At 40.2% G+C, this 24,896-nt stretch overlaps 1 protein-coding gene across 2 annotated transcripts; it reads left to right on the top strand.

Annotated features, from left to right (window-relative positions):
* Positions 1 to 4,724: 4,724 nt before the first annotated feature.
* LOC146454379 (uncharacterized) lies at positions 4,725 to 22,300 on the top strand. 2 transcript variants are annotated; one of them, XM_085095460.1, is made up of 9 exons: positions 6,354 to 7,169; positions 9,479 to 9,611; positions 9,928 to 10,038; positions 11,606 to 11,917; positions 13,063 to 13,170; positions 14,403 to 14,477; positions 18,737 to 18,826; positions 19,502 to 19,642; positions 19,869 to 22,300. In XM_085095460.1, exons 2-9 carry the CDS (start codon positions 9,537 to 9,539, stop codon positions 20,268 to 20,270), a joined length of 1,314 nt encoding a protein of 437 aa, XP_084951586.1. In that variant the 5' UTR covers positions 6,354 to 7,169; positions 9,479 to 9,536; the 3' UTR covers positions 20,271 to 22,300. The 2 variants fall into 2 exon arrangements, with proteins under 2 accessions (XP_084951587.1, XP_084951586.1); XM_085095461.1 differs by lacking the exons at positions 6,354 to 7,169; positions 19,502 to 19,642 and adding an exon at positions 4,725 to 4,983.
* The last annotated feature ends 2,596 nt before the right edge of the window (positions 22,301 to 24,896 follow it).

The following is a 24,896-nucleotide window of genomic DNA, read 5'->3' as shown; positions in this document are numbered from 1 at the left end:
TTTATTATTTAGGGAGAGCGACAACTCCTCACCTTAGCTGAAACTATGATCGAAAATTCTCTCGCGCTATTGGACCACCTATAAAAGACCTCATTTGTTCAGACTCTAGACTGCAAGCAGTCCCTTTCTGGTCAGTCGAGATGGTGTGCTCATAGTACAGCGAGACTGGAGCGAGGAGAAAATAAACGAGAAGAGACTGGGGCTTTTTTCCGCCCCTCCCCAAGCCCCCCTCTGCTCATTCCCTCTGGTTTTTTTTTTTTTTTTCGCGCTCGGCTATTTCGCGTGACCTCTCGACTATCCAGAAAGGGACTGCTTGCAGTCTATTCAGACTCAGCTACCGTCCGGTAGCTCCGACTGTGAGATTTATGGCGTCTACTGTAATGATGTGACCAATACGTTACAGCGACAAAGTTTTCAATTTCAATTTGAGAGAGACAGCAGATTGTGTGTCAAGTGGTCGCCTACGGGAGGTTAAAACAATTGAAAATTTTAAACAATCACCTCTAAAAGTGGTCGCTTACGAGAGGTGGTCGCCTACGACAGGTTCCATCTATAGTGATTTGACTTGAAAACTTTTGGTATTTTGGAAAAGTGGTCGCTAATGAGAAGTGGTCGCAAAGGGAGGTTCGACTGTATTTGAGTTTTTCTCTTCATGATCAAGATTAAAATCATTAAGCAGAGCAAAGGTACCGTTGAAGGCTTTATAAGAAATTTCTTTGCACACTGCCGGAGTCGCGCTGGCCTGTCAACACTTTTTAACACAGCTTTAGTGTCAAACAACTATCAGCTACCAACTACCAGAGCATCCACGGAATCGCAAGTTGCTGAGAACGGAAACGTGACATTCACGGACAGAGATGCCCGTAAATTGCGCTTGTTGTCCAACGACAGTGTGAGAGATATTGCTGGCTCGGGAGTTAATTAATCTTAAGATGGTTCCTCAAGTTCTTGCTCCTTCGAACAGCCCACAGCTGTTTCTGTTGTACGTCGCTGATACCACTGTGGGATGCGTCTGCATTGTTACCCCTACATCAGCAATTTCCCTCTACCTAAAACAAACTGATACTGTTGGTAGAACATTCAGTATTCATTTGCCTGGGATCTCTCCCGATGTCTACACTATCTCTCAAGCCATAGCAGCTTTCCGTGATGTCTCATCCTTGTTAAGCACATGGGAGTGACAAACAGCGGAATCGCTTTCTCGAGCGTCTACTGTACAAGGTCCCCGAGGTACACCCTCTTCAAAGAGCATTCAGAGTGTGAAAATCATACTGGAATCCCTTGAAATGCTGAACTATATCAAATCCTGAATCCTGAACTATATCAATGCCTACTACGTTACTAATGTGCGACTTGCATCTTTACTAACACTTGTCGTGGAGCACATTTTCAGTAAGATGCGATCAAGGAACCCTACGCCAACGGTTCTTGAATATGCACACCTCTTTGGTCCAACGATGAAAGAGAACGTCGAACAGTTGACGAAATGTGGCTTTCATTACTTCACTGCCTTCTCATCGTTCTATGAGCTCCTTGACGGTGGCAGTCTTCAATTTACTGATGTCCCAATCATCCTGCAACTCCCTACAAAATCCATGCGCACTAGCTGGAGACCAGAAGATTCTGCGTGACTGGCGTGATAATTACGGCCAACTAGTTGTACAACTGACCGTAAGAAACCAATCCAAGAAGGACAACGTTGGAACTCTTCCACTGTACTCTTATACCACTTCCACTGTACTCTTATACCAATCCGCAGTCGTTCGTTCTCCCCGGTGCGACCTCTACCTCAAGGCAAGACAGCTTGAACTCCAATGCTGACGTGTTATTTTCGACGCAAACTATTCTGGCTATTATAAAACCAAGCCTCGTCGGTATTGCTGAAAGATCAGTTACCAGTTCCACACCTTTTTATCTTGGAGTTGCTGCTCAAGATATCCACCAAGATCAGCATAGATCGCATATGCCAAAGATCAATATCTTTATTCCCTCTGAGCAAAATATATTTCTTTTTGAAAGAAAAGATCAAGTCGACTTACCTAAGGAAGCTGTGGGATTGGTCCTTGATGCCTTTACACCACCGGCTAGCGAGGAAATAATACTACCAGAGGAAATTTACAAAGTGGTCAGTGTTTTTAGAGAGGCAAGGGAACCATGCATTGAAGGTGATGAATGTGTGACAGATCCATTTGTGGAGGATGCCGATTTCACCGACGACGGTCTAAACGGTGTTGTCTGTACTGACTCTGTGATCTTGTCGACCATCTCCACCTCCCACAGAGGAAGAAATATCCGTCCACCGACCAGATTGGACTTGAAATTTGGTTTTGCATTGTTACACTACATGATTGGTAAAGAAAACTTGCGCCACTGTTCTCAACCAGTAAGAAGTAAAACCAAAACCAATCGTGACTTGCTTGCATGCGTTTTCCCGCGCTTGACGCCGATTTCATATACTTGCTTCAAATTTGTAAATGGTCAGTTAATTGCAGGGGCACAAAGTGACACATTTTTCACTGTACATACGATAATTAACATTTTCCTTTGATTCTTTGTTCAAACCATCAGCATGTAGTAAGCCATAGAGTGTTGCCTATGTATGACCATGCGTAATAACTGTGTAAGACTTAGTAGCCTTGACTGACATTGACTATATGAAAATTAGGCAGCATACCAGTATCTCAGGGGCACCCAACGACAGTTTTCTCTCAGATCCTTTGAAACGCTATTTTAGGCTATCTGGAGTGCCTTTAAAGCTTTGTTGGTTCATTTCAGGTCGCGCTATAATATTTTTATCTGTTCGGTCATTCTAGGGCAACTTGAGTCTTTTCGAAATTACTAGGGCATCTTTGTCCATTTCCCGAAAACCTTAGGCCTTATTTCCTTTCCGAAAATCTTAGCTGACCTTTTTTCGGCACTCGAAACGACATTTTTATCAATCCGAAAACACTAGGCCTAAAGTTTTCCATATCACGAAAGTTCAAAGTGAAAATTCCCTTTAGAAAATTGTAGGGGATTAAGGACCTTCCGAACAGATAATTTACCGATACGATCCGTTGGGTGCCCCTGGTATCTGCAGTCAGTATCATAATTTAAAACTATCAGTGCAGGCAGCAAATTTGATCAACGACAATCAACTAAGTGCAAATATTTTCATATGTATTTCAATGGTACCGCATCGCGAAAGTTTAAGTACCTACAGCGACATTTGGTGTTCTAGCGAAAATTCGACAGCGACATTTTTTCGAACGAAACAGGCGACAAGCAAGCTCGAAAACACGCGACAAGCGACACCAGAACCCCCCTTGGAGGGCCTCAGATTAGGGCGGCACGAAATGCACAAAACCATTAATTGATCGTTGTTGTCAGTGTGACTGTGTACGTACCATGCGGAGGAGGGATCAACTGAGCAAGCTTGATTCACCAAGGATATCTACCTTTTGGGAATCATTTAAATACCGTACATTTTCTCCGGTCACTTACTGGAAAAATTTTATGAAAATTTCGTCGGGGAGCTAGGCCATTAAATTGGGTTCATGTGACAAACATCATGAACGCATCTAGAATTTAAATGTCGATGAGTGGTATATACGTGAAAGAAATTTCATTTTCCGAGTATGCCTTTAATTGACCGTGTCAATAACTGAAAAAGAAAAAAAATCATCATTTCATTCATGTACTGGCCACTCATCGACATTCAAATCAGTCCTAGCAGCGTGAGTTGTCACGTGCGCCTAGCTGTATAGTTTAATGGCTAGCTCCCGGCCGGCAAGTCTCTTACCAAGCTAAGTGGCTGAGAATCCGAACTATTAATCGGAAGCCGGGTCATAGTTTTGACTGGACTTTTGTTGATAGAACTCAGATTTTTCTTTTTCCTAGTCTGAATAAAAAACTTCTTTCAAGACTGAAAATATCCTTGAAAACAAATGGGGGGGGGGGGGGGGGATTTGAACATTGCTTTCAAAGTCCCTGTCAGTTTAAGCCGTGAGAGTCTTTACGTAGTCTCCGTCTTCAGCGAACAATCTAGGATATTCAGTAAAGAGAATCATCGATTTTATGGTCTGCGTAAAATATGGTAAAAGGAGGAATACTTGGGGAAGGGAGCCCCAGGGAAGTGCTGGAAAATGAAGATCCGTTCCTTCTTAAATCCGTCGACAGAAACGATGTCATCTGTTCGTGGAAGACGACGGGATTCAATCTTATTACATGAACCGGCATACTGACTCAAACCTCGAGACATGATTGTTTAACATTGTATTAAAAATGCGTCTGTTCTCACAGGCTGGCTGATGGTGGTCGGATGGTGTTCAGTTCACTGGCGAAGTTTGATTGAACTGACCTCTGCAAGGACCATAAGGGGTTCTGAAAGAGTTAGAGTTGTCAAAACCAATCAGAGAAGGTTTGGTTCAACATCAAACAGCAACGAGGAGTCCGAGGAGAATCTTTTAATTCGGAAACAGATTTTGACAGTGCCATCAAGTTTGTTCTGCTGAACAAACAAAGCTAAAATCGTGCATACTGATGTCACTGATACGCGATGATATCGGTTAGTAATAAATGATGTCATCAATGACAAATCGGACCTCAGATCGATGTGACGGCTAAACATTTTATGGTCTATCGATTGGTCATCGATTACTGATTGGCGGATCATCGGCCATAATCAATGACCCTCTGATTGACTATATGATGTCATTGATGTCCGTATGTCTATGATTGGATACAGACAGTAGTACGGAATTTCGGGAAAAAACCCTACTTCAAAGTTGCTGGACTTAAACACTACGTTTCGCCATTTTGTTTTCCCTCTTCAAATTGCTGAACACTGCGCTTAAAAATACGAAAAATATGTGATTGGTTTTTCCTCTGCAAACGTACATTCGCCACTCGGCTCATGCCATCATGACCGACTCAACTGCCAACACAACATACGTTGCGGGACGTTGAGTACATGAAGTCAGCCTCGTGATCTCTATAAAATAGGTAGGTCGATGTATTTTCATGGTACTACTTTTTTAAACGTTTGCCTGAAATAGTTATCCCGGACAGAATCAACGTCGAAAAGGAATTGATATGCTATTGTTATCCGTATTGCGGATATCCGTATGCTATCTGCTTGTGACGGTGCTCACCGGAGTCCGCTAATGGATACTGTCCCATTGTATGGCGGCTTAATAAGTTAGCAAAAAAGGTATCTCTTTGTAATTATTAAGGTAAATTAACTTATTTTACGATATATTTCCTTGAATTGTAAATATTAGAGCAAATACAGGCAGAAATACAGCGAAACGACGAAAGTTCAACCGAAGCGTGAATGATTGCAAGAGAACTGACTTGTGTTTATGGAAACAATATATAAATAAGCTTGCTTATTTGGTTTACCTAATAAGCGAATCGAAAAGCCGGGCGATCAGTGTTTTGTATAAATATTATATCTGGAAGATTTGGGATGCTCGTAATTGAGTGTGAGGATACTTAACCAGTACAGTTACCCACAAAAGCACATACGCGAAATTCCCTACAGTGAGCGGCGGGGTATTTTGCAGATCACCGAATGCCAAACTCCGAACGCCGAATCCATCGAAGTCCTTTTATGCCATGTCTGCCATAACTTAATCAGTGCTTGATTGTACAGACGGTTAGCTTTTAGTTGTTGTATGGCAGACATCCGACATTATAGGACTATTATGGATTCGGTGTTGGGCATTCGGCGAGTTCTGCAAAATAAGCCTGCCATTCGCTGAATCTGCCTCTTGAGCACCGTGAGTGATAGACTTTGTCCGTTTTAACGAACAAGTCTACTTCAGGGCTTGCTAAGCCTTCGACAATTAACTTGATTAGCATTTCCTTGCGCTTTATTCATATGTAAGGCCCACAAAATACAATCATTTCGTCTTTCATTTTTTCCGGTTCCTGATCCTTCATAAACTCCGCATGAACGCATCACCTAGCAACGGTTTCTGCAAACGAAACACGCACGATTGCGGAATCATCAACACTTTGACTTCCACTCCAGAAGCAACGTAACATTAAATGTTATTTTAGTTTATTGCTAGTTGTAACATATGCTTTTTCACGGTTTTCGACCGTTTGGACGCCTGACCAGTCGATGATGCAAGACGGCAATGGATTTTGGTTCTAATCTCCGCACGATAATATAATTACGGAATTTCGAAAATTCAAAATTGTTTTGCCAATACCTAGGTAATCAATACAGATTAATAAAGGTAATCAATACAGATTAATAAAGGAAACTGTGACATGTTATCATATTTCAGGAAGAGTGTTATTTCATCCCTCGCTCGTTCTGAGTTATACTGGATTAAAATCTAGTGTTACTAATTTGTGTAATATGTTTACCTTGGTGTAAATCATATTATTTTGTCAGGCATATTTTCTCGCAAGAGATTTCCCTGATAGGTATTTTGCATTTATAAAGTACGGCGTTTCGACCATTCGAACATTCAAAACTGCCAAAAAAAGAGAGAGAGCAAGAGAAAGGAAAACTGTCAAACCAAACTAAAGGTTCTTTGAGGGAAAAGACTGAAAAAATCTTTTATGCCGGATGCCCTCAGGACAGACCGTGTCAAAATTTCGGTCGCGCTCCGGTTTTTTTTCTTCGTAGTCACAAATTGCAATGAATAAACTTATTGAACCTGAATTAAATTTTGTTCTCTCCTAGAAGGGATATATTTGCCCTCTGTTGTTCTCATTGTCTTCAACAATAAAGGCCCAATCAGAATCAATTATCTGGATAGAGAGGGACGGGATCGACTCATCCCTATCTGTGTGACGTCACATAGCCACTTGTCTTTCAAACTCGCGGCCATGTTGTTTACATGTTTTAGATTCAAATATGCCGTTTTCAGAAAGAAAACTAACCCCTTTAAAGCGATAAATCGAAGGAATAACTTCTAAGAAGTACTGGACATTTTAAACGGTGGAAATTGGAAAGTTCCTGTGGCGAAAAAATCACGCTTAGTTTGACTGATTGTGGAAGCATTATGCGAGGAGAAAGGTCGCTACTGGAAATCAACTTCACAAAAAAATAAAGTTTTGATTTCAATTTTTACTAATCTGTTTCTCTTTCCATATTTTTTCTTGATTAGACGAGGACAATTCAAATGTAATCTTACACTTATTGACATTACATAACCAGAATAGAAAACGTGAGTCTGGCCTGAATGTGTGTGGCTATTACAGTTATCGTAAAATATTTCCCGGTATGACGATAAGTAGGGTAACGCAAGGGGATGCCGAAAAGACATCATGCTATTTTTGTGACTCAAACTATTTCATTAGCTCCATGGCGACGGGAAAAAAAACGTTTCCACCTGTACTTACTTACTTAATCCTCTTTGTTCCTATGTGAAACATAGGTCCTCAACTAGCGCGCCACCTAACCCTATTTTGTGCAGTGCCTTTTGCCTCGTTACACGTAAGATGTTTCTCCGCCAACTCTGCCATTCTTGTGCGTCTCCAGATGTTCTGGGGTCTTCCTCTCTTTCGATTCCCCTGTACGGGTTCCACTCCAGTGCCCTCTTGAATACATGTCCATCTGGTCTCCTCAGCGTGTGTGGCCGATCCAACACCAAGCTCGCTGTCTTATTTCTTCCTCTATCGGTCGTTTGTCTCCAAAGCTCCTTGCTGCTGAATTTTCTAGGCCACCAAATCCACAAAATGTTCCTCAGGCTCTTATTGATGAGCACTTGCAGCTTCTGCTCCAGTCCCTTCGTCAGCCTCCAAGTTTCAGAACCAAACAAGAGCACCGCCTTTACATTTGACCCAAAGACTCTCAGCTTGGCGTCTTGGTTGTTAGTGCCGTGGATCGCCATATTGGTCTTAGCATCGCAAATGCCTGTCTTGCCTTTCCAATTCGTGCCTGAATGTCATCATTAATGCCTCCCTTCTTGCTTACAATGCTCCCAAGGTATGTGAACTCGTCCACTTCAATTCGTCAACCCGCACCCCAGCGACCGATACACCATCGCCACGTTTGGTACCAATACGCATCAGCCTTGTCTTGGTGGCATTGATCTTCAGGCCTACCTTCGCACTTTGTACCTCCAAGGCCCGTGTCTTATCCCTCATATCCTGTATTCTGTGCGACAGTAGGGCCAGATCATCGGCAAAGTCCAGGTCTTCTAACGATGTCGTAAAGGTCCACTGGATTCCTCTCTTCCTGTCAAAGGCTGTCCTCGTCACCCAATCCAGGGCGACCAGAAACAGCAAGGGAGATAGCAGGCAGCCTTGCCTTACCCCAGTCCTCATATTCAATGGTTGAGTCTTCTGGCCATTATGTATCACCTGTGCGGAGAAACCCTCATAGAGAACTGTGATGATGGTGGCTATCTTGTCAGGCATCCCATAATGCGGCAACAACCTCCACAGAACATCTCTGCTGATAATATCGAAGGCCTTTTCGAAATCTATAAAGATGATGTACAAGGAGGACTGCCACTCGATACTCTGCTCTACAATAATGCGCAGTGTTGCTATTTGATCCGTACAGCTTCGGCCCGCTCGGAAGCCCGCCTGTTCCTCTCTCAGCTTTCCATCCAGCGCAGTATTGATGCGCTCTAGGATCACTCTGCAAAACACCTTACTTGCCATGTTCAGCAACACGATGCCACGCCAGTTTTTACAGCAACTCAGATCACCTTTCTTGGGCAGCTTGATTACCAGACCTTTCCTCCACTCCTCTGGTATCTTCTCCTCGCTCCATATCCTGTTGAAGAGGTTCAGAAGAACCTCCTCTAATGTATTCCCTCCCGCCTTAATTGCCTCTGGTGGAATATTGTCACCTCCTGCAGCCTTCCCGTTTTTTAACATCTTTATCGCATTCTTGATTTCAATACGTGTGATGTGACCTGTCCTGATGTTAAGTTCGTCACTTGGCTTCACCTCTGGCGGGTTGAGCGGCTCTTCATGGTTAAGCACTCTTTGGAAGTGCTCCCCCTACCGGTGCATCTCCTTCTCTACTGTCCTAAGCAACACGCCTGCCTCGTTTCTCACTGGCTTACACGTATTCTGGAATCTCCCACTTAGCTTTCTGGTGATCTCGTACAAAGTAAGATTGGTCTGGAAACTTTTAGAGCGTACTTAAGTTGACAAAAGGCTTTTCTTCAGCAAGTTGATGTGTCGTTCAGTGCATGTTTGTTTCTTGTGTCCTTTTTGGTTAACATAAGGTCATGCGTGTGCATAATAAAACAATTTTTGAATTCGTTTTTTGCACGACAGCTAGAATTGTCAAAGCTTTCGGCCTCGGTAGATAATACAAACCTCAGCCTTAATAATTCTCGCTATCATGCTCAACTTCGTGCAATAATTGTTAAGTAACTGTTTATAATGAATGTCGACCATTGTTTACAATTTACGTATAAAAATGCGGTTGATGAACGCTACAATGTTACAAAAGCTTATAAATCCATCACGTTTTAAAAGTTATACACATTAATTGTCCATTCTACGTATTTAGGTAAAGTCTTTGCGAAAGCTGAGCAATCTTGGAAAACTGACGCCCACCATTAGTCCACATGGCAAAGTCAAGTAGAGGAAATCAATATAATTTGCACCTGCCTGCAGATTTCGGACCGGAAGAGTTTGACCTGGTAGGATTGAAATCATTTAGCAGTTATTATTTAAAGTGCCTCTTTTCACGTTCTTTACGATACCAGCAGTTTTGTCATCTAGGGTGCGGTATTCGGTATGCCGAACCGTTTTTCTCGTACGCTGCTACACTTGAACTTGATGTCTTGATATGTTGCAAAGTTTTAAGCAACCACTTATCACGATTTTCACAAAGCGTCCAATTCAGAGAGGTACCGTGAGAAACCACGACGGCTACAGCTATGGGAAAAACAAACAGTTTCAGTTTTCTAATGTCCTTGGATCCTAAATTATCTGCATGCTCCAATTTATTTTCAGTCTGATGGGACAATCAGGAAAGTAAGAGAGGTGAAGAAAATGCCGGGGGAACAAGTAACACTTCCGAATGTTGCCAATCAAGACTATCATCAGAATGAAGATCCTAAGGAGGTACAAATTTAGCTACTTAAACCTCTAATCGTTAACGATCATCAACTGCCTACCAGACCTGCGTGGTGGTATGGAAAGGCAACGGGTGATCGTCAGCAATTAACGGCGATCAAAGTATACGTGACCAGCCTCCCCGGGCATCTGTCATTTTCGCTTTGGACAGCTGCAAATGCCCCACGGTATAGTCAAACAGACTTCACAGTTTTGCCAAAAAAAACACAAAGTTTAGCTTAGAAAAGGATACAGATGCTCCACGCGAGGGTCAGGTCCAAAGCCCCCAAAAATTTCAATTCCAAGTAGGAAAGTAACTGATTGAATCAGTATTTAATTGTATAAAATCGTCAAAACAGAGCTCTTAATATTTCCTTACTTCAACACGGTATCTTAATTTGGAATACCACAGTAAACATTTTACGACTATAACATAAATGAAGTAAACATAGTATGTTAACGAGCAGAAACTCTGCAATTTCCTACTGTAGGAAAAAACGACAAAAATACTCCACCCTCTGTCAGTCTTCTGATGACAAATGCTTTACCATGGGGATGAACAAAATTATAAATGCCTGGGGAAGATGGTCACGGCTGGAATTGCCTGACCCACAACATTCAAAGACCGTGAAGCGAAAACTAAGCGATAATTTAGAAAGGAACCCTGGGTACTTTTTTTAGCGATAGAGTACCCCATCATCATCATCATCATCATCGCTTAGTGCCACATAAGGCGACAACAGAAGTCTCCCGCTTTTTCTCACGGTCTTTTGCAAGCCTGGTAGCTAATTGAATAGTACCAAAGACTTACCTGTAGTTTGAGGTTTAAAGCTAATTCTGCTGTGTCTCTGGCCGTAGATAGACTACGTCAGAATGTGTTACCACTTGAAAAAAGTTAGGCTAATTTAATTCAAGTTGTACCGTCTCGTACATTTTTCATTTCCAGAAATGCTTAAGAACAGATGTTGAGTTGCTCCTATTAAGAGTTCAGTTGATTTCTTTCTCTCTTGGTGATATAATAAAGTTTTGCTGTTGTTGTAAGTAAATGAAGGCATTGTTAAGCCATTTTCACGTAATATATCAAACACGAGAAAGCGTGTTTCATCAGATATCCAAACACGGAGAAGTAGGTTGAAAAAACGAGGTGCAGCCGAGTTTTTTTAAACGACTTCGAGGTGTTTCGATATCTGATGAAACAAACTTTCGAGTGTTTGATTTGGCTTCTCAACTGGTCAATAATTCTTGGAGAAATTCAAGGCTAAGTTGGCAAAATTTTATGGTAATTAGGATCACATATTCAAACCAGGGTCACGGTAGTGATTTTCTTTGTTTTCTCTTGATGAATTATTAATGAGTTTGAGAACAAAGAGATCAACATCCCCATGACAATTTCACTTTAAGTTAGCCTAAAAAAATGATCCACTGCATATTCTTACAGGAATTTTCTCAAAGAGATGAAAAATAAATGTCAGTTTGACAACAGTAACACCACAGCAGCACATTTAAGAACTGATTGCCGTCTCGTGTCATTTTATGATTGACTAATTGTTTTCCTTTGTTGGTCCACCCGGCATAGCATAAAGAGCAAGAGGAAGTGCATGATTCTGCACAGGCAGGAAATGATCAAACCAAGAATAGGTTGCCGGTTCTGGAGAAAAAGCAGAAGAATTTCCCGCTGCCAAAGAAAGAAGAAGAACAAAAATTCAAATCAGAACATTGCACGCTGCTTGAACTTGAAAACAAAATGAAGCAGGTTAATCTATCAGGACCACATCGCTTGCTTGCTAATCAAGACGAAATAGTTACACCAAAGAAACTGCAGGAGTATCGAAAACAACAAATCGCTAGAAAAGCAAAAGATCATCTCAGAAATAAAGGGGGAAATGGAGTAAGTTTCAGGTCCTACTCAGTAAGTTTCGAAAATGTGCTTTTCTTGTGGAAACGCGCACTAAATATTTTTACACGTTTACTTGGACAGTGAAAGCGAGCCAAGGATCGAGAATGTCGTTTCACACAACAAGCCATTTCCGAGTTGCTTTGACACTCACTGTATGAAAGCGACACTAAGTGTAAAAAATTATTATTTTGAAAATTAGTTTTCATTGATGTGCAACCAAATTATAGACCCTATGCAAACATGGCTGACTATTTGGATATTCTTTTGTATGGATCCAAATTGCCTGACTGGGCTCGTTCAAAGTGAAATATTCTTTTCATTTTTGAACTCAAGAACGAGTTTAGTAAGGCTAATTTGAATGCTAACAAGACTTGCTTTTCCATCGTGGATTTTGCACCCAACAAACTACAACTTATGTTGAAGCTAAGGAGGCAATACTCATCAAATGGGAGAATCCCACTTTAAATAAGCAGCTGAAACATGCTGACTTAATTCTCTCGTTCTGATATTAATCTTTAAGTTTATTTTATCTATATATTTATATTTTTGTTTTCATAACATTTTGTGTTATAACCATTGTAATTATTTCAAGTTTTACAATTTTTTTCGTTGTATTTAGTGTAGAGCTCGCGCAAGTGTTATTCCATGTCTCGCGCATCTTAAATTTGTACGTTACTTTTTTCGAAATTTTGAATTGTATCTTTTAACTTGTATGTCATTGCTTGTATTAATTCAACCGAACTTGCAAACGAATTCACAACTGAAGATGATCGTTGAACGATCGAAACATGTCTTGTTTTAAACTTAAAGTTGTTGTCCATTTCTTAAAAATATTTACTTGCCTGCTATCATCCAGACCATTTACAAAGAAAAGAATATTAAAGTGTCAGCCATTTTTGCATAGGGTCCATAACGATGCTTTCAACTCAGCAATAAGTGTCTATCATGTCTATGTTTAAAATTTTCACAGGAGTTTTTCTCACCACCGATCGTATCCTGAACAGATCGGTGAGACGTTTTAGCGCGTTTCTTTGAACAGTGTCAAGCATCAGAAGGCAGAGAGAGAGAGAGAGAGAGAGAGAGAGAGAGAGAGAGAGAGAGAGAGAGAGGTTAAAGTTTTATGTTTTTACTTTTAGTTATCAGGCCGTGAGAATAACGCCGAGAGCGTCGAACAAGAGACAAACCAGGCCGGCCAGGCCTTGCCAGGTCAACAACAGATGCAGTATGTACCAACTCAGACACACGTAGGACACCAACTTTCTTCGAGTTCTTAGTATTTTACTTTTAGTAACTGGAGGGAAGCTAGAACTAAAAAAGAAGTTTTCAGTTACCAAAGGTAACTTTTTTTGCATTCAACTTCAACTAGTCCGATCACAGGTAAACGGAAATTGAAGACTTCTGCCGCACTGCGGCTAACTACGACGGAATGACCGGAGAGGAAGGCAACCGGCTCATTTCCCAGTCAATTTTAAAGATTATAAGACCACAGAGATTTTGAAACATAATTAAGTCTAACTGTTTCCCCACATTCAGTGCTACTGCGACGAAAATCGATAATTTTTTAACAAACTATTTGGGCTTCAAGATAATCTTTAGACCTTAAATGCAAGGAAAATATAATCCAGACCAACCTGCCAAATTATCCCAACAAAATGCTGACTGAAAATGCGTCCGCCATTGCTCGAACAGCAAGTACTTGAGCCGACAAATTTTTGTGCAGCCGCTTGCCTCTCGTGACGTCATCGAATCATCTTCGCGGAATCGAAAAGCGAGAAAAAGCAGTCGAAATGCTCAAGTTCTTTGTCTATTTTTTGCGAATATGGCTTGGATTTGTGTTCTAACGTGAGTGGTAGTTTTGAAGACAATGGAGATGATTATCAGCGAAGTAAAGGGATAAGATGACGTCACATTCTGCTCGGCCCAACTCTCCGTGTGGTTCGCAGTTCGCGGACATTTTTGAATTGAGTAATGGCGGCAAACCGAATATGAAAACTGTGCTTGAAATAATCGAGCTTCCCGACGGAATTACAACTTAAGCTTTGGTATGAGTAGTACTTTCCTACTATACTTTGGAATACCGAAGATAATAAGAAATGTAAAGTTTTGATCACAGTAGCACTTTAAAAACCAGGCCCCTATTGTTCAAAGGCCGGATAACTTTATCCGCTGGATAAGGCACTATTCAGGGTCTAAAATATACTTCACGTAAAACGTTGTCCAAGGTTTTCCGACTGTGGTTAGAGTGTGCATATTCGCTTCTAGTAGAGGAAATACTGAAATCTTTGCACAGATTGAAACTGACGGATAGCGACTAATCCACGGGATAAAGTTATCCGGCCTTTGAACAACTGGACCCAGACAAACAAGTATACTAATAATTTCAATTGTATTGTGACCAGTGTTTGTTTCGCTTAGATAAAACAAACACATTGAATTGTCAACCTACTGATGCCTTTTACGTTTTTAATTTTCTTAGGCTAAATCGCCCAACCGAAGGCACACAACAAAGAAATCTGATTGTGGATCACAAGTTCAACCGCGACAACAAAAGGTTTGTACACGTGGATTGGAGACACGCCCAGACGGATCAAACGAAAGTTCTAAAGGGCAGGCACCTACTCCACCAAAAAAAGACGCCAGACGGTCTCCACGGCGGCTTAAAAGAAACGTGCGACAACCATTCAGAAAGACAAGAGCAGCACCAACCTACCAACAAAATGCTTTTCACACGACAGTTTCAGAAGATAAGGTAGGTGCATGGCAAATACTGTCCCGTGTTTAAGCGTGACCAATAGTTTCAGCGCACAAATATCACCATCCACTAGCTGAGTTTTATACAATAATTACTATGTTTACTAGTAATAATCGGCTCAGAGATTAGGAAGTACGCTCGATAGTGTCGATCCCGAGCTCTTTTCCAAGTTGGTAATGATGTCAGCTTGTTGACGTCAAATTGTTTTTGCAAGCCAGGTGCCTATAGTATTTCAACAAAGGTTCCTCGACCGCAAACACTAGTATACGAACTTGCATTCAACGTCGGCATATTGCGTTATCGTTAACAGGGAAAGCAAAATGGTGTTTTTACAAACTTTTTACTCATTCTTGACTAACCATTTCTATTTTCTTTCGCCCCTAGTTTGTGTTAACTCCCGCCGAACAAGAAGAAATTCAGAGGGAAATAAGAAAATTAGCTCAGCTGCTGAGGGATTTGAAGGTGACTCTATTTATCCTCATCACATGTACTGTACCTTCTTGAGTCACTGGCGCGCGCACGATAGAATTAACACACTTACTGTTACTGAAGATTACGGTTTTGGTTACGCGTTTCGGTGGAAGACTGAAGACGTTTAAATTACCCTTTCATTTCGTTACTGAGTTTCATTTCTTAACAACCATATGGCATTTTACTGTCAGTATTATTGTGCTATGTGAGATTTCATTTCTAGGAGTAACTTTCTGTAAGTTATAGATACCTCTCAGCCAAGGTCAGGTTTTTTAATATTGTTGTCATAGGCCGGCAGTGAAAGTGATTAGAGTAACTACAGCTCTACGTACCCCTTTATTTTAGTTTTTATACGACGGACTGCATAAAACTATTGTCGACCATTTGATACTGTGTGTAGCGTACTTCTTTGTTCTTACCACGTTTTGACATCACGACGGTCCGTTATCAGAGTACTGACGAACAGCCAACACTCATGTCCAATATACACAAACGGATACGAATCGTCAAAACACCCTTACCATTGTACCATTGGTTAAAGATTACGATTTCTCGGAATTCCATTGGTGAAATGCATCTCATTAACACTTGTAAGCCGTGCGAAAACGAATGGTCGATTGGTACCATTGGCACCATTGGTACAAATGGAAAAATAGTCAGTCGATTGGTTAACCATTGGAATCACTCATGTCGGATACACAAAAGGTTACGATTCGTCAAAAGACACTCACCAATCGTACCATTGGTAAAAGATTACGATTTGTCAAAGAAGCCTTACGATTCGTACCATTGGAACGATGGTAAGCTCCTCAGTCGATCGGTATACCATTTGTAACCTGCATCTCATTAATACGTGTACTGCCGAACGAAAACGAATTGTCGATTGGTACCATTGGTATAAATGGAGAAGTAGTCAGTCGATTGGTTCACCATTGGAATCTGCATCTCAAGACGAACGTCATGGCTTGAATCTTCCTTGATCTATTAGCGAAATACCTCATTCTTTAATGCATGAGCCGAAACAACATGAAACATTAGCGCACTACACATGAATATAGCTCGTTCCTAAATCCACGAGCCGAAAGAAGCATGCTACACATAAATATATCTTGTTCTTTAATCCATGAGCCAAAACAAGCGCGCTTCACATGAAGATACCTCGTTCTTTAATCGATGAGCCGAAACAAGCGCGCTACACATGAATATACCTCGTTCTATAATCCATGAGCCGAAACAAGCGCGATACACATGAATATACCTCGTTTTTTAATCCATGACCCAAAACAAACGCGCTACGCATGAATATAACTCGTTCTTTAATCCATGACCCGAAACAAGCACGCTACGCATAAATATAACTTGTTCTTTAATCCATGAACGGAAACAAGCGTGCTACACATGAATATACCTCGTTCTTTAATCCCAGAGCCGAAACAAACGAGCAACACATGAAAATAATTCGCTCTTTAATCCATGAACCCAAACAAGCGCGCTACACATGAATATACCTCTTTCTTTAGTATAATCATGTGTAGCGCGCTTGTTTCGGTTCATAGATTAAAGAACGAGTTATATTCATGCGTAGCGCGCTTGTTTGGGTTCATGGATTAAAGGGCGAATTATATTCATGTGTTCCTCGTTTGTTTCGGCTCTGGGATTAAAGAACGAGGTAAATTTATGTGTAGCGCGCTTGTTTCGGTTCATGGATTAAAGAACGATTTTGATTTATGTGTAGCGCGCTTGTTTCGGTTCATTGATTAAAGAACGAGTACCGGTAATATTCATGCGTAGCACGCTTGTTACGGTTCATTGATTAAAGAACGAGTTGTATTCATGCGTATCGCGCTTGTTTCGGTTTATGGATTAAAGAACGAGTTATATTCATGCGTATTGGTACCAATGGACGACGGGAATCCCACCGTACTCAACCTGATCCATTAGGAAAATAGTGTAAGTTCCCCTAATGAGATGCATTTCACCAATGGTGTACCAATGGAATGCCAACTCACTCCACTGGTACCAATCGTACCATTGGTACCAATGGACGACGGGAACCCAGCTATACTCAAACCGAACCGTAGAGAAAATAGTCTAAGTCCCCTTAATGAGATGCAATTCACCAATGGTGTACCAATGGAATGCCAAGTCACTCTATTGGTACCAATCGTACCATTGGTACAAATGGACAAACGGAATCCCACTGCACTCAAACCGATCCATTAGGAAAATAGTCTAAGTCCCCTTAATGAGATGCATTTCACCAATGGTGTACCAATGGAATGCCAACTCACTCCATTGGTACCAATCGTACCATTGGTACCAATGGACGACCGGAACCAAGCTATACTCAAACCGAACCTAGGTCCCCTTAATGAGATGCACTTCACCAATGGTATACTGACTGCCAATCCATTCCATTGGATTCGGTTTGTGTGTATTGGACAACACTCACAGCCAATGGAATCCATTTGTTAAATCATATACTAAATGTAACTCATAGCTGTTAAAAAAAAGGTTCCTTGACTTTTTGTTCATGGAATCACTTTAATCACTTCCAAAATGTGGAAAGTGAATAAGGTGTTGCGAGCTTGGCCATGTTTTTCTGTGGATTAAAACATCGAATACATCAACTGGAAGTCAACTTTTATTCGTACACGACGAAAACTTCCACATCTCAACATGGCCTCGTGTGAGAACTCAATATGGTGCAATACATAGCCTCAACCTGGTGTTGAGCTTACAACTACTTCCGGTCTACATAACGCACTTACTGTTATTGAAGATTACGGTTTTGCTTAGGCGTTTCGGTAGAAGACTGAAGACGTTTAAATTACCCTTTCATTTCATTACTGTTTCATTTCTTAGCAACCATAAGGCATTTTACTGTCAGTGTTATTGTGCTATGAGAGATTTCAGCCTTACGTACGCCTTTATTTTAGTTTTTATACGACGCACTGCATAAAACTATTTTGATAAGGTGTGTAGCGTACTTCCTTGTTCTTACCACGTTTTGACATCATCGATGGGTTATCAGAGTACTGACGAACATTTAATGGAATCCATTTGTTAAATCATATACTACACGTAACTCATAGCTGTTAAAAAAAAACGTTTCATTGACTTTTTGTTCATGGAATCACTTTAATCACTTGCCAAATGTGGAAAGTGAATAAGGAACATGAGACAATCATTCAGGCAGACAAGAGCAGCACTGAGCTTGCCAACAAAATGCTTTTCACAGGAAAGTGTCAGAAGATAAGGTAGACAGCAAATACTGTCCGGTGTTTGAGTACCAATAGTTTCAGCGCGCAAATATCATCATCCAGTGGCTGAGTTTTATACAATAATTACTGTGTAATTGGGAAAGTACGCTCGATGATCTCAACTCTGAGGTCTTTTCCAAGTTGGTGATGATGGCTGTTTGTTAACGTCAAATTATTTTTGCAAGCCAGTTTCCTATAGTTTTTCACCAAAGGATCCTCAACCGCAAACACTAGTATGCGAACTTGCATGGGAAAGATAAATGGTGTTTTTACAAACGTTTTACTCATTCTTGACTAACCATTTCTATTTTCTTTCGCCCCTAGTTTGTGTTAACTCCCGCCGAACAAGAAGAAATTCAGAGGGAAATAAGAGAAACCGAAAGACAATTAGCTCAGCTGCTGAGGGATTTGAAGGTAACTCTGTTTGTCCTCATCACTCATCACATATACCGTAACTTCTTGAGTCACTGGCGCGCGCACGATAGAATTAACACACTTACTGTTACTGAAGATTACGGTTTTGGTTACGCGTTTCGGTGGAAGACTGAAGACGTTTAAATTACCCTTTCATTTCATTACTGAGTTTCATTTCTTAGCAACCATAAGGCATTTTACTGTCAGTATTATTGTGCTATGAGAGATTTCATTTCTAGAAATAACTTTCTGTTAGTAATAGATACCTCTCAGCCAAGGTTACGTTTTTTAATATTGTTGTCACAGGCCAGCAGTCAATAGTAACCACAGCCCTACGTACCCCTTTATTTTAGTTTTTATACGACGGATTGCACAAAACTATTGTCGACCATTTGATAGTGTGTGTTGCGTACTTCTTTGTTCTTACCACGTTTTGACATCATCGGTTCGTTATCAGAGTACTTACGAACAGCCAATGGAATCCATTTGTTAAATTATAAGTTATATTTAGCTCATAGCTGTTAAAAAAAAGGTTCATTGACTTTTTATTTATGGAATCGCTTTAATCACTTGCAAAATGTGGAAAGTGAAAGAAAAGTTCCCAATTTAATTAGTGCCGGTCCCTGAAGAGTCGAGGTTTGGGGTTTATGTTAAAACAAGCATTTCATTTATCAGGCAAAGCTGGAAAGTAATGGAACTACATCTGAGGGAGAAATGCAACTGAAAGCCAAAGCAATATCAGGCCAAGAGCAGCAACCAATGAAGAAACCTGCCCGTTTAAGGCGCGCTCAACTTTTGCACCAGACACAAGAACAGGTAAGATAAAATAATATTATTTTAAAACAATCCTATCACAAACTTCGAACAGTTCGGCTGTGAAGTAGACTCCTGTATCATGAAAAATCTTCTTACTTCTGTCAGTAGTTAGGTTAGGGTGGGTAAAATATGACATCAAGGTGGCCATGAGCTCAGGTTAACTCTAAACAAGCTTTGTGTAAACAGTCTTTTTTTTCCTCTGACATCATGTCCCTATCTTTCCTAGCCTTATCAACAACGAAGGGAACGCACAACCCGCCACACACATGCATTGCAAATGCAACAGCAACACCAGGAAATGCAGAGGCCTAGCCAATATGTAATGCCGGAGGTATGCGCTGAAGGACAAACTGATGATTTAAGCCACCTACCCTCCCCACCCAAAGAGGAAGCAACAGAACATCCAGGGCGGGCTATAGTGAGAAGGAGAAGGCAATGGAATAGGAATCAGCCAAGTTCCCAGCCGGAGGGTTTCCATTCTATGCTTGCAACAGGTCAAAGCCACTCTTCAGACTTCACTCTTCCTACAAACTCGAGTAGACCTGTTATAAATATAGATGCGCATACTGTAATTCTGCACATTAACGATTGGTCCAGTTTTCCTAAATCTATTGATACTGAAATTTAATTTTGGAGTTTCTCCATTTTAAAATGTTTTAAGCCTTGTTTGGAGCTCCATGTCCATTCGATAACAATAGGGACTGTTCCGATGAACATTTACATCGTGAACATTTTATCTCCGCAAGCGCTGTGTTGCGCGCATTATATTTGAATTAAAATCGCGTAATGATCGCGCGATTAGACGGTCGCGAAAATTTTTAACAATTGGTTCATGCGTCAGTTTGCGTTCATCGAGATATGAAGCACGCGGAAAGTTTGGACAGCGCGAAAGATACGTAACCCTCTAGCTTCTTGACTGTCTTGAGTGCTCTCCAAACTTCCCAAGTGGCCTGATTTGCGCTTTCATTGCGAAGCGTTACTTGATGAGATGGCTACTGGGCGTGATTGATATGTGGATAGCGTTTTATTCTTGCACCGGTTGCTCTTAACAGCAACAATCAAACTGAAAGGTAAAGGACAATATTGTTTGAAAACTGAAATGGTTATGAAAAACTTTAGCAAACGATCGCTGGAAATGTACGACTTAAAATTCTGTAGGCTTATCCACACTCTTGACACATCTTAAGGTGGTCCCGCTTGATTGAGAAGCGAGTGTTTAAATACTTGAGGCCTAGCTATTTGCATAACAATGGTTTCCAGACCTTTAGTGCATTTACTTTCGCGCCAGAACTAATTTTTACACTAAGTGCAAATCATGGCCAATTCGTTCAATTTGTACAATGTAGCCGAACAATCCTCCAACAGAATAGGTAGGAACGGTGTTTAAGTTAAGACAATGAAAAAACGTATGTTGTTGAATGTGAATCTGCATGTGATATTTGTGACTTCTTCGTTGTTCTTTCGTTTTTGTTGGCAAAATTATTTGTAACTGAGTCATTAAACGAACCAGTGTTGCTTGCTTATTCAGTCACTGGTCGATCTTAAGTTACTCAACTCAGTTCTACCGACATTGGCAATGTTACTAAATTAGAGTTGCTAACAAAAAAGAAATACGCAACTTTTATCGCAATTTAACTGGGTTAGAACATGGAGCAGTGGTATAGCATCTGAACTAGTAATCAGAAGTTCTTAGATTCGACTTCCAATAGGAGCACTTGGATTTTTTTTCGTGTATGCCAGTCGCTCTGAATAATACATCATTCTCAAATTTCATTTTCTTTCTTGTCGTGAACGCGCAATTTTGGGGCTATCGTACAAGGTTCAAGGTTCAAGGTTCATTTATTTCACACTATTTACACAACATTAACATAGAAAGTAAAGTATTACAACAGATAATTACAAGATAAAAATAAATACAGAACAAATTATAAAATGTGTGTGGTGGTCAAAGTAGCAAAGGCTTTCTAGTTGACCACCACCTACTTTAAAGTAAACAAGGAAATGACACTGAGCTTTATTGAATATTAGAAGATGTAGGAGATGTTTATAGAGCCTAGGATTAATGTACAGGAGAGAATTACATTTGTGTAAATTAAGGGATGTTAAAGATATACTGAACCAAGCAAGAGATCTAAACAGGACAAGCTTAATAAAAGAAGAACAAAGAGAAAAATAAATAAAAAACAACAAAAAAAAAGCACACACAAAAAAGCAAGCAACATACAAACAACCATCCGAACATTGCATGATACTTAATAAAGGTAAAATCCGTAAACAGGAATCTGAAAATAACCTAGATCGATAGATAGATGGTTTATTAAATAAATACATTGCAGCCCAAAGGCTGAATTTACGTATGTACTTGTACATAATGGTAAAGGAATACGCAACTTTTATCGGCAACTTTTATATTATTTTAAATTTAACTAGGTTAGAACGTGGAGCAGTGGTATGGCATCCGAACTAGTAATCGGAAGTTCTTAAATTCGACTTCCGATAGGAGCACTCGGATTTTTTTCCGAGTATGCCTGTCTCTCTGAATAATACATCATTCTCAAATTTCATTTTCTTTCTTGGCGTGAACGCCCGATTTTGGGGCTATTGTATTATTGTAACATCCGAACATTGCATGATACTTAATAAAGGTAAAATCCGCGTGCAGGAATCTGAAAATAACCTAGATAGATAGATAGATAGATAGTTTATTAAATAAATACATTGCAGCCCAAAGGCTGAATTTACGTATACTTGTCGATAACGGTAAAGGAATACGCAACTTTTATCGCCAACTTTTAATAGGCAACTTTTATATTATTTTAAATTTAACTAGGTTAGAACATGGAGCAGTGGTATGGCATCCGAACTAGTAATCGGAAGCTCTTAAATTCGATTTCCGATAGGAGCACTCGCATTTTTTCCGAGTATGCCTGTCTCTCTGAATAATACATCATTCTCAAATTTCATTTTCTTTCTTGGGGCTATTGTATTATTGTAACATCCGAACATTGCATGATACTTAATAAAGGTAAAATCCGCGTACAGGAATCTGAAAATAACCTTTACGATGTACTTGTCGATATGGTAATGTTTTCCGTAGCAAGGGCCGTTTCTGGAATACCCTGAAGAAGAAAGGCCGTGCCTTTCGAAATATTGGAAAAACATATTTCGCTAACCGTGAAATCACCCTTACCCTTTTATGGATCAACTGAATGTTAGCTTGTTGCTTCGACCAATGAATGAATAGCAGTACTCTTTCGGTAGCGCCATATTGAGCCAGAGGTTGCACCCAATCCGACCATAGATCGTTCCTATGATGAACTTGGTAAATTCGAATCGTTACAGTCGACTGTTAAGTTATAACGATTTGTAAAGAAATACAGGGCAGTTTGGCGCGAGTTGCATAAGGGTTAGGGTTTAGGGTTAGTCTACATCGCCCAAGACCAGTATTTCCGAAATTGAAGGGTGCTTTCCCTTATACCAAAAATTCCGGAAATTTCAGTTAGAAATCAAATGGAACTGTTCGGTCCAGCTGGGAAACTTCTGGAAAAAAGAGACCACTTTTGAACGAGGTCCACTTTGACTGGTCAGACCAGTCAGTCCGAAATTTGCCGTTCCATTTTGACAAACGGGTTTGTTGACCTACTTCTCTTAAGTAGATTTTCACTCGTGTGGGAAATTGGGAAAAGGAACTATTTACTATTTATAAGATGTAACATTGTAGTATTATAGGCATTGTAATGTAAAGCGCATTAGATCATATACCCATGTATTTTGCGCTATCTAAATAAAAAAAGTTGTGTTATGTTATGTTATTCTTGGTAGTCGGCCCGGTTTGACCGGAAAATGCCCTTCCATTTTACAGCAGTTGGCCAGACTTAAGAAACTCAATGAAAGCGACACACAGGAAGAACCTCCAGAAAATTCAAGTCCTTATCCTTTCACTGAAAACAATTTTCACATATAAAATATGAGAGGAATTTCTGCTCAGTTTTTATTGCTGATCTTTCAGAACAATTGCTCTCCTTTCGTTTCACTGTCAATTTTTACAACTCTTTAACCCCCTCTAGACCAGGCAGGGGCGGATTATGCCCTCGCCGACTTTGAACGTTTAAAACTTTTTCTAATATTTTAGCAATCGCCACCAAACTTCGTGACATTTTCAGAAATTTGCCTGGCACCAATTTGGTGTTGGTTGAAAATCAATGCTCAGTGAGTTTGATGTTACCATGGTGCCCAAATCTGGACAAGCAGTTTTTTCAGAAATAGGAACCTTTCTGTTAATCTTCAATGAAGATAAATGAGCTTTCTTACAAGAGTTTTCGTGTTTTTGATAATTACAGTGTTTTTCTTTTACTCTTGCTTATGTTTCGGTCAATTTTGCTGGTTCCCTGAAGTTTTGGGGAAATCCAAGATGGTGGATTCAAGATGGCCGCCGTTGGAAAAAATGTCGTACTTCCCAGGTCATATGGCGGGATCATTATCTGATGCGGATCTCAAAGGAAAGATCTTTGGACGTACCGTGATCCATCCAAGTGTTATCATCATAGTTTCATAACTTTTATTCTCTCAGAGTTATCGAAACCGGGGAATTTCGTGTGTTGGGGAGAAAAATGGCAAAAAAATATTTCCAGCTTTTCTGAAATAATATTGTACTTTATTATCAATGCGTTGAATAATAAAACAATTATCCTGTTCAATCTTGCTCAAATCTTTCGGAATATCCCCTGATGTTAGTCAACCGGCCTACGGCCTCGTCGGCTAAGTATCAAGCGATATTCCGCGCGATAATTGTCAAATATTTACAAGAATGAAGTAGTGGCAGGGCCGCCTGAAAATGTAACATGGGGCTTATGGCTATCATGCTCTCATCTTCTCAAAATCGTCAGCTAGGTAGAAATACAAGTACATCAGTAATATACACAAGGTAAAAGGTTTGGTAAATCTAAGTAAAAAACTACTAAAGTAAGAGGGACTGTTTAAGAATATATACAGCAGTAATCTAGATTGTATTTGAATAACCTCTTTTTGTCATTCAACGTCAATCAATACAGTACAAATAACAGGCAATAATTAGTACTAATATTTCACAGTATTTGAACTCCACAAACCGGTTTGACAGGTTTCCTATCATCAACTTCAACTTACACGTACAAAACGAACAACAACAAAAGAAAAAAACAAAAAAGCGTCTTTTCCCCGAAAAATAAATTGCATTTTGCAATTCTGCATCTCACATTTGAAGCTTTTTGACACA

This window comes from Pavona decussata, unplaced genomic scaffold, assembly GCF_977016875.1.
Source record: "Pavona decussata unplaced genomic scaffold, jaPavDecu1.1 SCAFFOLD_302, whole genome shotgun sequence".
Lineage (NCBI taxonomy): Eukaryota > Metazoa > Cnidaria > Anthozoa > Scleractinia > Agariciidae > Pavona > Pavona decussata.
Note: the sequence above shows the minus strand (reverse complement) of the source record. Positions and strands in the feature narration are given on the sequence as shown.